The sequence below is a fragment of the Leptosomus discolor genome, chromosome 6 (genome assembly GCF_034619465.1).
Source record: "Leptosomus discolor isolate bLepDis1 chromosome 6, bLepDis1.hap2, whole genome shotgun sequence".
In the NCBI taxonomy this organism is placed as follows: Eukaryota; Metazoa; Chordata; class Aves; order Leptosomiformes; family Leptosomidae; genus Leptosomus; species Leptosomus discolor.
The window spans coordinates 65,960,397-65,975,786 of NC_141396.1; the positions used below are offsets into that span (position 1 = coordinate 65,960,397).

At 47.4% G+C, this 15,390-nt stretch overlaps 1 protein-coding gene across 1 annotated transcript in view; it reads left to right on the top strand.

Moving 5' to 3' along the window:
- The first annotated feature begins 4,343 nt into the window (after nucleotides 1-4,343).
- Nucleotides 4,344-15,390, top strand: part of TMIE (transmembrane inner ear) — a 33,729-nt gene continuing 22,682 nt past the window's right edge. The window contains exons 1-4 of the mRNA XM_086467363.1: nucleotides 4,344-4,398; nucleotides 4,956-5,057; nucleotides 5,151-5,227; nucleotides 8,204-8,329. Of these exons, the coding sequence (XP_086323489.1) occupies nucleotides 4,344-4,398; nucleotides 4,956-5,057; nucleotides 5,151-5,227; nucleotides 8,204-8,329 (360 nt within the window). The remainder of the gene's footprint in view (nucleotides 4,399-4,955; nucleotides 5,058-5,150; nucleotides 5,228-8,203; nucleotides 8,330-15,390) is intronic.

Sequence of the window (15,390 nt, forward strand, 5' to 3'; positions counted from 1 at the left end):
CGTACTCTCTAACTCCTGTGCCTTGCCAGCCCAGAAGCAGGGTATTTGTGCATGCCATTGGGAAACTACATATGGAAACGGGAGCTAAGTGTGCAATTATTCATATCTCATGCAAAAGAAGTTTCACAATCTTCTTGATAATCAAACTTGCCCCGGTTCTTTTCACTGAGGCAACACAAGCCTTTTGGCTAAGGGGTAAGAGAAGCATGCAAGGCAGGAGTGATTAAAAACCAAGGAATGAGAAACTGGGATCAGCAATGGGTACAGACATGTTTTCATTCACCTGTAAGCCAGTACAGAAATCAAACACTGCTAGAAGTTCTCCAGACTTGTGTCAGGATGCACGGAAGAATTCAGGCACTGCAGAGAGTCATGTGTCTGCATCTGTATGCACAGAGTCACATAGAATCACAGAATGTAAGGAGTCGGAAGGGACCTCGAAAGATCATCTAGTCCAACCCCCCTGCCAGAGCAGGACCACCTAGAGTAGACAATATTTCTGTCCATGAGAGACCGAGATGATCATCAGACAAGACCAGGGATAGATTGCAGCACAAGACTGGGAGCAGTAGGACAGGCACGGGACAAGAAAAAGGAGAGGAGGCATGGAAAGAGATATCAATATGTAGGTGACATCTTTCCTTACCACACTCATTTCCTTATGTAGGAAAGCTCCGTACAGAGTTAGGAGACTGACTCTTCCTACAACCTCCAGTCTCAGTGTCTGCTAGACAGAGAGCTCAGGCTCAAACTAAATGTCACCGTATTGATCCCACACAGGCTATCAGCTGGAAGAGTCAAGAGTTAATCCCTGGAAGTGTGCACAGTCTAGACGTTTCAGCCTTTGTTGAGCAGCCAGATGACCCAAATACCGTTTCCTCAGCTGTTTACATGACCTTTGACAAGTCCACTCCACCTGTGCTCTCCTCTGTTAGACAGCAGGCGGTCCTGGGACTGTTTCTGACGACGTGTCCATGCAGTGCCTGGTCTATGGCAGACCCAGTTCTTAGCACCAGCGTTGCCAAAGGTCCATCACCAGTAGAGACTTGCTACAACTTTGAGTTGTCAAAGCTGTAGAAGCGCAAGGTCATCCGAGGCATTGACAAGACCCAGGACAGACAGTAGCTGTCAGCGGATGGCCTTCAGCAGGTAGCACCTGGTTCTCTTTAGAGTAAGGAAGAGCTGGAAAAGGGCAAAACCAAAGAGGAGCACTCTGGCCACCAGCAAAAGGGACAAAACACTGGTCCTGATCCAAGGACCAAGAAGTACCTGAGAGTAACATGTCTCCTTGTGCCTGCTAGTCAAGCTGTACCAGTTTCTTAGCCTGTTGGACAAACTCCAGCTGCAACGAGGTGGTGCTGAAACTGTGCATCACGAGCTGCACCAACTGGTCCCATCCTCCCCCCGTCCTACACAGCACAGAAGATTAGGCTGCTGAGGCAGGAGAACTAGGTGGTCATGGTGGGGGTGGACACCATTTCCCCCTCCATGTGACCTGTGGCACTTGCTTGTACCCTGAGGGCAGAGGGACAAATTGGGATGCCCATTCGTCTGGCTGTAGGTGCCATCCAAAGGTCAGGATGCTACGTTGCTCTCAGAACTGTGGAAAACCCATACAGTTTACAGACACTTTGGGAAGATGTGAAGCACCTCTGCAATCACACCAAGCCCCACGCTGTATCCAAAGACACCAGCTCACTTGGGATGCGATACCGCATGGCGTTAAATGATTAATGCTCTTAGTGCTCAGTAAAGCAATTCTAATTCTTACTCTGCAGAACAAAACAGATAGAAGTACCAGCCTTAGAGCAGCTACCTTCGACAGTGACAGCTGTCCATTGGAAATCCGTTGAGACTCTGCTTGAGGATTAACTCTCTGTAACAATAAACACAGAAACAAGGAAGCCTTTTTTAAATAAACCCATGATGCCCACTTAGTTACAAGAATTAAATATGACTCATGATTCCAAACTATTTATTGCTCTGTGGTAGCTTGTCTAACCGAAGGCCTTGCTAAAAAAAAGGAAAACCACCTCTGGCAGTCAGTCCCAATTCCATAGGAGCTGATATACGTGCAGGGAGCCAGAAAACAGGAAAACAAACAAAAAGAAACCCACTTTCCTGTGTTAGCACCAAGCTGTCATCTTTCAGCTCAGAACAGTTTCTTCCTCTCCGCAAAGTTTTCTGAAACCATGAGCCTTTCAGTGGTTAGTTGGATGGATAAGTTTCCAGAAAACTGCATAGTGATAGAAAAAGCATCGTGTTGTTCTTTCATTGTAGCAGAATGATTACAACCCTTCCAGCTCTGAAAATGACATGAAAATGTGTCCAAGTTGGAGCAGAGAAGTGATATTGTGTGAGTCTTTTGGGCTGCAGAACAGCCCAGCTGGGGAACAGCACAGAAGACTCCAGTGCTTAACAGCAGGACAGGGACTTTTACCAGGGCTCTTCCAAACTCTACAAGCAGGGTGGCACAACCCCGGGTGCAATGCTGGGGCCTTCTTCCCACCTTTTGGCAAGCTATGTCAGATACATCCAGTTGGTGGATCAGAGCAATCCAATAGCCAGAGGCGTCTGGGAAGTGGAGATATGAAAGAGGAGCAAGGGTGCCAAGCTACAGGTAGGCAAGAAACTCACTGAAGGAGGATGGAGAGCAGAAATCAACTAGACAAGATATTTCTTATGCCAAAGATCGGTCCCCTTCCACCACCCAGATGGGTTTTATGGGCCTGAGGAGGCCACCATTTGATTTGAGAGGGCTGGGAAAGTCTCTCCTCAAACACAAGCAGCAGGAGAGAATACGATGAGGGCCAGCCAGCACATGAGCAACTCTGAAGAGCGGAGCAAGTCTTGACCATTTGGACCATTCCTATCACTCCCAGTTCCCCAATTCCCCACTGAGATTGCAGCATAGACCAGACAGCCCATCAGCAGCCCACCTTTGCTGTAAGAGCAATGACGAGTGTCTTACGCTGTCACTGGAGATAGAACAAACCAGGAGGAGGTGACCTTTCTGCTGCCACATGAGATCGGTGGCCCTCTCCTTGCCTTTGGGCGACCTTCCCACGGCACCACACTGGCCACATCCGACCTCTCCCTTCAGCAGCTAAATGGGGACAGCAAGGCCCTGTCCCACTGGGCTGGAAGCCACCCGCAGCCACGAGGCACGTCAGCTACATAACGAGCCCAACCACCTGGAGACATGCTGCTGGAGAAACAAAGACACCTTGTCCCACAGCGTTGCGGTGAATCGCACCATTATATCCCACTCCGGCAGCGCAGGCCCTATCAGGGAGGGTTTTTGTGAATATTTTCCTTGATGCAAGTAGGAAGTGAGAAATATTCCTGTTTTACAGAGGCAGAGATGCCAGAATTTTGCTGAATTCGCAGCCTTCCCAAGCCTTTCCATCTTGTGTCTTAAATGTGGACACATCCTTTCCTAACCCTACAAAATAGCCAAGAAATAAACTTTGGAGAGAGACATTGTCACACACAGAGCATCACCCCATTCCCTGATCTTCGTCATGGCACAGAGCCAAATCTTTTCAAATAGAACCACAATGTCCCACGAGACTATTTCAACTGCAGTTTAGTAGCCCCTCCCGGTAGCCGAAAGTCACCTGAGCAAAAGATCCATCTTACCATGGGTTGAGCTGTCAGCCAGGATATGTAGCCATGGGAATGGAAAGAGGAGCTGGTGATGAAAGCTGCCTGCTCTAACTTTTCAGCTCCTTTATTTGCTCACTTTAAGGGGAGGGGAAGAAAAAAAAAAAATCATCAAGGAAGTAATGTTCCTCTCCCAAGGTGCACTGCAAAACAGTCTTGGTAGACATGGAAACCCCTGGCAGGCTGCCACGGCTTGGCCCGTCTCCACGTTAAATTTCAGTGAGTAACTCAACACTTGAATGGCTTTTAGAGAATTTAAAGGGAAACGGCAGCTGCGGGTGGGTGATGCGGCTGCCGCTCCCCGTAGGCGAGCGTTAGGGGTGTTCCCGAGTTCCCCTTCAGCTCTGCGGGAAAGCTTGTCGTGCTTCTGCGGTGCACAGGGCAGGCAAGTTGTGTTGGAGGCAGCTGAAAACAAACGCAGCCTCCACAGTTCTCCTACAAAGGAGTTTTCCTGGCCACGGTCTGCGGGGACAGAAGGCAACCTTCAAATACCTAAAGGGGTGCTGCAAAGGGGAAGGGAAAAACATTTTGCCGTGCTCTGGGGATTAAACTGCAGCCAAAGGTATTTAAGATGATCCATTCATCCCTTCTCCTGGTTCCTCCCCACTCCTGGCTCCCAGGCACCCTCCGCTGCCCTGGGGCTGCCTCCTCTTTGCTCACGGTCGGGCTGAAGAGCGATGGGGAACTGTGAGCCTGGTCTCCCTGGAAATCTCCAAACGCTCATGAGAGCAGGCAAGCACATGGGCTTGGGACCTCACTGCCCTGGGGGAAGGGTGAGGAGAGCAGAGAAAACCTGGAAGTGATCCCTGGAGGGCATGGAGGCTCTGGGGGTGGTTGGCCAGAAATGATCCCACACCTGGGCAGGAAAAGACACCCTCCTTCTTCCCCCAAATCCCTTATTCCTACTCATTCTACATGGCAAAGGATTAGTTCTGTCTAAACGCTGTAACCCTGCGCAGCGCCCATCACCGTGGCTTCAGGGTGCTTTGAAGCACCTGGAGGAAGGGAAGCAGCGTGTACCCAGCAGAACGAGCCGTGTGACGGAGCTGTGACGTGCACAAAAGTTACCCACCCGTCCAGTCTCGGTTTTCCATCGACGGTACCTGCAAACAGGTCTACGACACGTGAGTGAGCACGCGGGACACACAACTTCTCTCTTCAGGGGCCTTCTCACAAAAGAAGTTTGCACTAAAAGTCCCTGTTAAGAAATCCCAGCTATTTGGCAGATATCGATATCAATAAAGCCAGACTAAAGCACGGAGCCTCACTTCCCTGCTCTCTTCTTCTAGTGCTCAGTGCACTTCCAGGGAGACCAGACCTCGAGCCCCCCGTGGCTCTTGGTCCGTTTGCCCATCACTCCAAGGGCAGGCAGAGAGCAAAGAAGCCCCAAGGTGAGGGAGAAGATGAGGCAGGCAAGAGCCGCATCCCCTTTCCGTGGTTTGACCCCCAAGGCTCTTGCTGCCACGCGGAGCGAACTCTCGCAGTTCAAGACTGCGACGCTCTCCCCAGAAGCAGCGTGCTTTTGCGTAGCAGCAACGCCAGCGTCGCAGGGATGGGCGAGGTGACATGTTTAGCAAGAGCCACGTTTCATTTATTTCCCAAGAGGATGCGAAAGGCACGAGCTATAAATAGGAAGCTGACAAGTTTAACAGCGCCTGTGGTTTCACTAAGAGATTGGTGGTCATCCGCTAACCGGTGAGTACATAACAGCATGTGCAATGTGGGCTATGAGTAACCTTATCCGGCGAGGGGTCATTGCTGGGAGGGCTGTATGTGGGGAAAAAACAACCATTTCTCCTCCCTCTGCAAAGGCCGTTTCCTCACTGTGGCGGAATTCAGAAGTTTTGCAACACTTTTTTTTTCCCCTCTCTGCAAAATATCCAGCTCAAGGGGTCAGGTCACCAAATTAGAAGTAGATGCTTGGATATAAAGAGTTTGTTTGTCCTCCTTGTCATGAGAAAAGGTTAAAAATGATGATGATGATGATAATAATAATAATAATGATACTAGTAAAGAACCCTGAAAGCTCAAAGGAATAGAAGGCTAACATGAAATCTTACACTTCTAAAAGCCCAGCAGAAGATTCTGCTCTGACCTACTCCAGGTATTTTCAAATTGTCCCAAGAAGCTGAAATGAAGTTATGGTGTGCTGAAAGGTCTGGAGTCTACAGAAATCTACATGTTGTTTTTTTTTCCCTGAAAACTAAAGGAGGCACTCTGCTTCCATGAGTCATATATAGAATAAGAAATCTGGAGGCTGGAAGAAAAACAATCAGGTTTGTGCTATTTTTGCATAGCACTTGGCACAAATGTTTTCCAGGGGTTTGATGCCACGGCAGGCCTGGTTCATGAGCACACAGAGAGGAGATAGCTCCCTGTCAGCTGCAGGAAAGCCACAGCCTAACCTGCACAACTGCACTAAAAAACCCACAAAACAAAACTCCAAAACCTCTTGAGAACCCACAAATAAAAGGATGGGAGCAGCGTTGAACTCCCAGCTCATGGGCAAGACACCGATAACGAACTGTCCTCTGGAAACAACAACCCAGAGGCTTTGGGAGCTTCTACTGCTCCCAGGGCACCGCAGGTCCATTTCCACAAGCTCCTCTGAAGCAGAGCAGTACTGGTGCTTAGACAATGTTTTCTAAAACGAAGCAGTCCCATAAGCAGCAGGGCTGGAAGCCCCATTTTCTGTGAATTTATGCCCTGTTGTTGCATTCTCCAGTGTCTAGCAAAATGCAGGCACAAACCAAAGCTCCCCATGGCTCAGCTGGTCACAGCGACTCTGCCCAGCACAGATCCTCTGGTGTCCGGCAGGAATCGTCCACATACTATCCTTCTTCCTTCCATGGGGTCTACAGCTGATGTAATTTTTTACTCAATGGCACACTTTTTTTAAGAAATGAAACACACAAAAACTTGATATTTCCCAGACCTTTATCCCTTGGACAATTTCAGCTGAATTAAAACAACATTAATTTTTGAGAAGTCTGGACGAGGGAAGGTAGGGCAGAGGGAGGAGAGGGGCAAGCGAAGTATTACGTCTGAAAGCCCCATTTCCTTAAGAAATCAAGCTGAAAAAAACCCCATTAAAACCATCTCGGTGAACCGCTGCTTAAGATCTCAGAGCCCCGGACTGGATTTTCGTTGGGGAAAGGAGGACCAAGCTGCACAGCTTCGGAGACAGATGCATAATTCCCTGCCTCGATGCTGCCACCATCTGTTGTCTGCTGATGAGACCTCCTAACAGCATCCTGCTGTCCCTTTCCACCACACCCAGTTCTTTTACCCATTTTCCAAGCCCAGAGTTTCCCCATCGTCTCCCGCGTGGAACGCAGCGGCTAACAGTCACCACGCAAGCCTGCAGCAAGCACGAATGCAGCAGAGAACCGAACGGCTGCTTTTCCTCCAAAGTGACACACGCGTTGGCATCATTCCACCCTCCTCTAATCTTCACAATCTAGTCAGTAACGCAAAGCTTAAAGCCGACCTGCCTATTTGAGCCTCTAAAATATTCATTTGCTATGGAGCTGTTTTTCCTGGGATTGGGCTTAGTTCTCTAAAAGTGCTAGAACACGGTAGCAGAAGTGACTGGATCCTCCTGGATCTCATTGCTTGTTTTCTTGCCTAAAATCCCAGGCTTCTCCGAGTGAGGAACACTACAAGAAATTATGAGTAGGGGAGAATACAGTAAACCTGGTTCATCCGGTCGCTCTCCTCCTGACCCTCTTTTTCACTCTGTGGCTGAAAGTTTTGGTTGCTCCTTGGTGAAAGGACAGCCCGGATTAGAGTCCCGCTCTCCCTCAAACCCCTCAGGTTGTGCTTTCCCTACTCATCTGATTCAGATAATTTTCTTGAGCCCCTCGAGCAGAGCTGAGCCAGAGATGTTGGCCCTGCAATTTTAGCTTCTACAAATGCTCTTCCCAGTTGCCTTCAGTTCCCTTCAGAGATCGAGTCCAGGTGAAGGTGCAGACTGCAGCAACATATCCAGAAGATCCTTCAGGGCTGGAAGACACTTTTAAAATCCCGAGATGTCAAATACTCGTCTCTAGTAACGCTGGACTCTGCTAGCACAGGGTAGCTATGATGCTGATGATGCATCAGCTTGGCTTACAGCCCTTTTTCATTAGGGGAAGAGAATTCTCTCAACAGGCCAGCAGAAAAACAAGAGCAAGAGAGCTGGAATCAGTCAGGCAGCTGTAAAAAAAAAAAAAAAAAAAAAAAAAAAAAAAGAGAAAAAAAAAACGCAAAGCCAGGGTCTCAATGAGTGAATTGCCTTTGTCTGGGGGAGCAGCAAGAGCTCCGAGCGCTACTTCGCTCCCCGCATCCCCCCCTTCATGAAGCCTGGCTTGAGGAACAGGAGAGCACTCTGTAAGCGACACCGGTCTCATTAATTAATGACTCTCCGGCGTCGGCTCTGTGGCTGCTGGGTTAGAAAGGGAGGCAGTAAAGAAGGGCCAGGACAGCACACGAGCGCTTCTGCTAAGCGCTGAAGGCTGCTGAGAGCTGGCTGGGCTGTTCGTCACCTCCCCTGCAGAAGTCAGAGATAGACGGGGAAGAGAAGATGGCGTGGGATCCACCCTTGCAGCATCGTCTCTCCTGGGTGAGGTCTTCCTCCCTCTTCTTCGCCTGCTCGAGAGCTGCCATAGCACAGTTCATCGAGGTAAGGAGCAACTCGCTTTACAGGCTGGGGGGGGTTCGGGGAGGGGGTGTCCAGGAATGTGTTTTTTCCATTCTGTGTTACCCAGAGAGGACAGGTAGGGCAGACAGCAGGGAATTTAAGGTGGCTCCAAGGAGTTAGAGGCTTCTTTGGGAGATGCTTGTTGCTTTCTACAGGCCCAGTACTAGAAAGAAAGCGCTTTTAAAATGCCAATAGGTGCTGCTGAGGACAGTCAGCACCTAAGGGCCGCTTTAAGCCCCGACGAGAACTTGACACGGTGCAAAGGGCCAAAGTCACAGCATTTTCTAACCCAGTACTGCGTGTCCAACAAGGGCCCCACATCAGAGGCTCAGGGGAAAAAAAAAAAAAAAAGAGAAGGACCAGGCATGACCCAGGTGATCCTGTCCCTGGATATACTTGCCCAAGTTAAACGTTTGGACTCGTTTTTCTTCCTCTGCCTTCCCTTATTTCCTCTAATTCAGCCAAAATGTTAACTTTTGAGGTGATGTTCCCCACCCACAGCTCATTTTGAGAGTTTTCCCCTGAAGAGGACTATGTGCTCCCATGGTCCCACCTCCCCACAGCAAGGCTGGGATGAACCGGAAAGGAAGAGCAGCTTCCCAACCCAGGGCTACACCCTGGCAGCACTTAGACGTATTGCCAGCGGTTCCAGAAGCGAGAATCCGGCCTGGAAGAACAGCCCTCCCTCCCCCCAAGAATTACAGCTGCCAAAAATTCCACGGCCCAGATATTTTCAACCTCTTCATCGCTTTTCCTAAGTCCTGAGCCACGTTAGAGGCAGCTGCTGCGTTGGTCCAGGGTCAGAGCCCCAGTGACGCTGCGCTGACGAGCGGCGTGTTCAGATTCCTGGGGTTAGCTGAAGTGCTCCAAAACGCAGCCGTGCAGGCATAGCTGTGCTAAGGGCTCTGATGGGCTAGCACAAGAAAAGGTTGGTTTTCAACACCTGAAAACTTCGCCTCCCTGCCCGCCCTGCCCCTCACCTGGCCTCGCACCCAGCCGGGTCTGGTCTGCGGATTGTAGGAGTTCATCGCCAATAGGTCAGAAGCGATGACAACCGTGCTGCGTTCATATCCCCGCCCCGTGGCCCAACTATTGCCCCGATCCTCTGGTTGTCTCACTTTAAAGTTACTTAATTCAGGATTTTCAAATGGGTCTACCAATCCCTCCTATCTGACCACAGCATAACATCCCCAGCAAGGCAAACAGGAGCCTAAAACTCCTTTACAAACTCATGCACACGCTGCTGTAGACGGGTTTTTTCCCGTTTTTCCAAGCTGTTCAGCCTACAGCAGCTCTCAAGGTGACAAGCGAGGCAGAACTTTCTCTTACAGCGCACATTTCACGAAGCATGCTTCGCTGAAGCCGGGGAGACGTGCAGACACAGCATCCACCCCACCAGGGAGACGTTCCCTTTCACTATGTTTTGCAGACACACACTTCGCAGGAATTGTCCTCATGCCAAAGCAAAACGAAGATAAATGGCAAAATTATGAGAATTGTTATAAAACAGGTGTAATTTGATGGTCTGCTTTACTTATACCAGACTTTATTGAGAACTTCTCTACTTCTTCTAGCACGTCAGGAGCAAAAAAAAAAAAATCTCATCTGGAAACACAAACTGTGCGGCAGGTTAACTACCAGTTACCCAAAAATGAGATTAGAAGAGCAGTCAGTTTCTGTATTTCTAAAAGCAGATGAATTACAGGCTGCTCCAAAGCTCTGCAAGGACTTTTTACTTCAAATAATTATACAATGTAATTAACTTGAATAATTCAATTTATGCTAAGCCAGCCCACCTAAGCAGATAGAGAGAAGGTCAAAGGGACTGGACACCACAACATTTCAGTGAGCTCAGAAAAACAAAACAAAAGCAGACCCATACAGTAAGGAGACGTAAAGAAACAAGAAGATGCTCTTGTTTAATGGTGTTTGAGTGTGTTTAAATGTGCAGATTCACGTGCACTTTCCACTTGGGAGTGAAGAGGCAATAAAAGCCTCTGAATATTGAAACAAATTGCATTGACAAAAAGCTTTTCTCTTTCATAGGCCTTTTGGAAGAATTCTCAGTCCCTCAGGTTGAAAATTAACTGTTCAGGGATTAGCAAGCTACCCTGGCACGGGGTAAATTCAGAATTAGCTCCATGGGCTGCCTTGGACACTGCCCCATTCAGTGCACCAGGAGCCCTCCTGTAAGGTGCATTGCAGAAGGATCTCCTGCATTTCATCTGGAGCTGTGGACTCCTCCCCAGGAGTCGCTTGCCCAAGTGCAATTGTAGTTTGTACTGGTTTGTGAGGCTACAAACCCACGTAGGCACCCCTCAGTGCTTCCATATCCTGGCCTTGAAAATGCATTCACACGCTGGGACATCAACAAGCGCTAGATAAACACCTCGAAGAATGGGAAAACTCTTTTCCAGCATCACGCCAATGCTCTAGCACCAAGAAAACTGATGATAAAAGCCAAAGCCTTGCTCTCTTGTTTTCCCCTTTGCACAGGACTGCTCAGATAATGCATTCAGCTCCCATAAATGAATACCCAGAATAGCACTGGCCCATTCCTTAGCTTTCCACCTTCCCCATCATTTCTCCAAGAGCCTCAGCCAGGATAAAGTATGCATTCCAAGAAGCGGGCAGCTTACATAGGGATGGAGGGGTGAGGTGATAGCACAGTTCTTAATTCTGCTGCTTTTGCCCATCAGACCTTTGACATGGCCAAGGGGTACTCTGGAAACAGAATTAGGACAAGTCAGGGAGGGAGGCACATCAACATTTCCAGTGCCTCTAGAACAGAAATTTCCCCTTATAAAGGCGAATATGAAACCCATCACTTCTTAGATTCAGCTGTCTTTTGGGCCAGGGCTGAAAATTAACAGCATAATGTTTCATTCACTATTTCGTAATCAGCTTAAGGGATAGCCTGCTCTGCAGCATAACAGGAAAACCATCTGGACCTTGCTTTGGGGAAGCACAGGGAAAGCTCTCTGCTTATTTGAGTCACTTTATTGCTACTAAGGGCTGATAAACCAGCTGGAACAGACCACATTTTCCCAGTCATCCCTACATGGTTCATTACTGAGTTCCTTATTGACATTATTATCTTCTCATTCCTACCTCAAGGCTTTTCTCAGCCCTCATTTGATTTACCTGGGTTTTCTCCTTCGTTATAAGCTTTCCTGTCTGACTGCAGGTACCTAAAGGAGGGAATCAGGCTAGAAAAAACACAAATGTAAAAAACAAATAGCAGTCTGAAACCTGGACCCTTGCAATCCCCGCTCTTTTATAGGAGGGGTCCACCCTGTTTTGGCAGAGTTTAGGCCTGTCAGCTCCATGGGTTATCACAGGATGCTGTGGCCCCTGATGGGATGCATTTCTCACGGAGAAAACAATCAGGGTGACCTGATCAGGAAAATGTGCATCTGGTCAGCTCTTAAAAGGCTTGTCCCAGGTGTGAAGTTGGACCCTGGGGTGGGAAAGTGTATCAGGTGTTTGGGATGTAGCATGTGGTTTAGTCAGTGATCCCCTTATTGAGTCAATTCTGCATCTGTCAGACCTTTATTAAGCTCTTGGTCTCTGGATTGAAGTTTGGAGCTTCCTATTCAGGAAATTAAGCTCTGCCAGTGGAAGTCACATAAAAGAAACTTTTCAGAAGCTTTATCAGACCAGAAAAAGATGCCACTTCTCTCTACCAATACAGAATTTAAAATAAAGATGCCTCTGGTCTCCTGTCAATTCTAGCTCAGACTCCTTGGAAAAGCTGTAAAACAGACTTGAGAGTAGGGAAGGAAAAAAAACCCCAAAGTAATCTTTTTTACTATTTATGAATAGCTTCAGGGGAGGAAAGGCAGGTTCTGGCTGAGTAGGGTGAGAAGATTACTGCAAGATAAACTGAAGGCCATTAAAAAAAATAAAAATGGGTTAATTAAAGGCTTTCAGATGTTTTCCAAGATCTTCCACTTTCAGATTGCCATACAGACAAGTGATGTGTTTGATACAGTGGGTGTTAAGTGGAATACACTTAGCTGTATATTGTTGGGCTCAAGGTAGAGTAACCCTCATTTGTAGACCCCAAGTGAATGGGATGGATATGATGCTGTATGCAATAAACTAAAAACACTTGTGTGTGACTGTATGTAGTTTAAATGAAGGCAGGTAAAATTACCAAGTAGCTCTAACGGACTCCTGAGGTTGATTTCCCATGTGGATGCATAGATTTAACTCAACAGCTGACAATAAAAAGAACAAACAAGAAAATAATAGTTCAGGAGGACAGACGCAAGCAGCACACAGGATGATTTGAGAGATAAGTGTTAGCTTTAAGAAGGCATCTTTAAGGAAAATAGCAGTATTTGGGGTCAGCTGATTTCAAAATATACAGAAAATTATAAAAGTAATTTTTCTGGAAAACTCCTTGTCCTAATCTGAGACAGGCTCAAGAGAGAGGGATGGAGACTACACAGGGTACAAAGTCATGGGACACTCCTGGACCCAAACCCGCATGAACGTTGAGGAAAAACTTAGTTTTCATTATTTGCAGAGAGATTACATCTACAACTGCATCTATTGTCTCTGCTAATAAACACCTGCCCTGAACGTTACAGCTGCGCCAAAGAGGCTGTTGTGGGACTGCTGCCATTCCCAGATGAAAAGAGGCACCAGGATTCAATCTGAAACTGTTGTTCACAGGACCATGAACTGGTCCAAGTACAAAAAAAATAACAAAACCCAAAAAATTAGATTCCCGTTAGGAGCTAGGGAGGCTGAAGGTCTGAGGCCACAAGAGGGGTCCCTTTGGCCAGCCCAGGAGAAGCGCTGGCACAAGGAAGCTTTCACAACCAGGGCAACAGCCATATCTACCTCAGAATTGAACATTAATTACTAGATTTATCAGCCACCACACTTAAATTCAGTCGTTATGATCAGGTTGTTTTTTTTCTAAATACCTAATCCTATTATATTGGCCCTTGACCTGTGAAGCCACAGATCAGTTACCATTACTCTATTTTCAGTGTTGCATCTGGACTCTGTCAGGGTTTCCCCACCACTGCAGAGGATTTTGATGGCCTCACTAGGTAAGTTTTGCCTTCGTGGAGGTCCATTGTCAGATCACCCATCTTCTTCTTGTTCCTTGGAAGGAGGGGAAGGGAGAGACCACACATGTGCATTCATTTAAAGCTCAGCCCCCACAAACCATCTGTGGCCTTTAGATACGTGTAATCAAAGACAATTAGGAATAAACATTGTTAGTTTTTCAAAGCCCAGCCATGCTGCAGGCCAAGCAGCAACGCCAGTCAAGCCCAATTAGAAGGGGCATTTCAAAAGACCTTGGCAAGCAGTGCCTTTTACAATTTTTCTTCTCTGCTGCTTAATGAAACAAATAAATTTCTTTTTCCACTGGGGATGATACCTCTGCTCTCCCCCTGCCGCCCTCAACAGTTTCTGCCTGCCTGAAATGAACCAGAAACAAAGCAATCCTGATGGGGTTTTTTTATTTATTTATATTTTTTTTTAGTTAGAAGAACCTGTGTCAAACTGTTCTGACCTAAAAGTGCAGCTCTCCTGGAAATGATTTAATGTTTCAGGGTATAGTGGATGTTTTACAGCCCTGAGTGTCCAATGTCACTTCAGATCCAGCTCCTCATGGAGCAGTTTTTCCTCCTCCCAGCCCTTGCTGGGCTCTTGGAGAAGCTGATACCTGCACACAACGCAGAGATCCTTTCTTCAGTGCAACTCAGAGACATGCTGGGATGGGGGAGGCATGCCTGGGCTCCACCGCACCTGGGGACGTGTCCTCCAGCAGGGCTTGGGGCACAAGTCTTTGGCATAGTCCAGTCTTCGGTGGAAGCAGATGTTGTGCCTCCACAGCTAAGGAAACCTGCCATGGTGGGTAATAAAGCAGAAGAGAGGCCAGGGTGGCACAAACATAGTCCAGCCTTAGCTCCTGCTTTAGATCCACCCACCCCCCAACCAGCCCTACGGAGTCTGAAGTGTCAGAACCCCAAAGGATGGGGCAGTAATGGGCCACCAGCCTCTGTTCCAGACCCTGCCAGGGAGTCACCTCATCCCTAGGACAACCCCCAATATCCCCTTGTCTGTCTTCCCTGCTCCTACTCCCAGAGATCAAGGAAAGAATTGGATGAGTGCTGTTCTTGTTGTATCAGACACACTCCCTTCTTTAGCCAAATCCCCTCTCTTTTTGAAGGTATGCACTAAACAGGACGTTATCACACCTTTTCTGACCTTAGATACAGAACAAGGCACAGGATTTAATTCAAAAACCTCCTTGTTACCCTAAATAACTTAAATTATTAAGGCGTGCTTTCCTGAATGACCATCAGACTTAACACAACATCTACAAGACAATTTAAGAGCAGGTTTCTTTAGTCATCATCATAGAATCTTGTCATAGAACGGTTTGGGTTGGAAGGGACCTCCAAGATCATCTAGTTCCAAACCCCCTGCCATGGCAGGGAAGCTTCCCACTAGACCAGGCTGCTCAAGGCTCCATCCAACCTGGTCTTGAACGCTGCCAGGGATGGAGCATCCACAACTTCCTTAGGCAACCTGTGCCAGTGTCTCAGCACCCTCAGGGTGAAGAACTTCTTGCTCGTATCTAGTCTAAACCTGCCCTCTCCCAAACTTGTCGTTAGTGACTCAAAATGCAGAAGCAAGACTGCTTTAAAAGAGATACTGTTTATGAATGAGGAAAAAAAGAACTTTCTCAGTTCTTTTTTTATGTTTCATTGTAATTAATTACTAACTAATTTCAAGACTTGTTTAACAGATAACACCACTAAAAAACTGACTTCTTCAGAACAAGTACAAAATGAAAGAAAAAGTACATTTACAGCTGGGAAAAGTCCACTCAATTGAAAAAATAAAGACATTTTTAATCAAGAGACATTTGGTATCACATCCCCTACCTAAATTATTTTCCAGGTCACGATATATGTAGATATGTATATATGCATGAAAGGACAAAAGGAACCTGCAAGCTACAGCATAAAAAGAAATGAAACAGCATCACCTTGCCAGCAGGCAGTCTC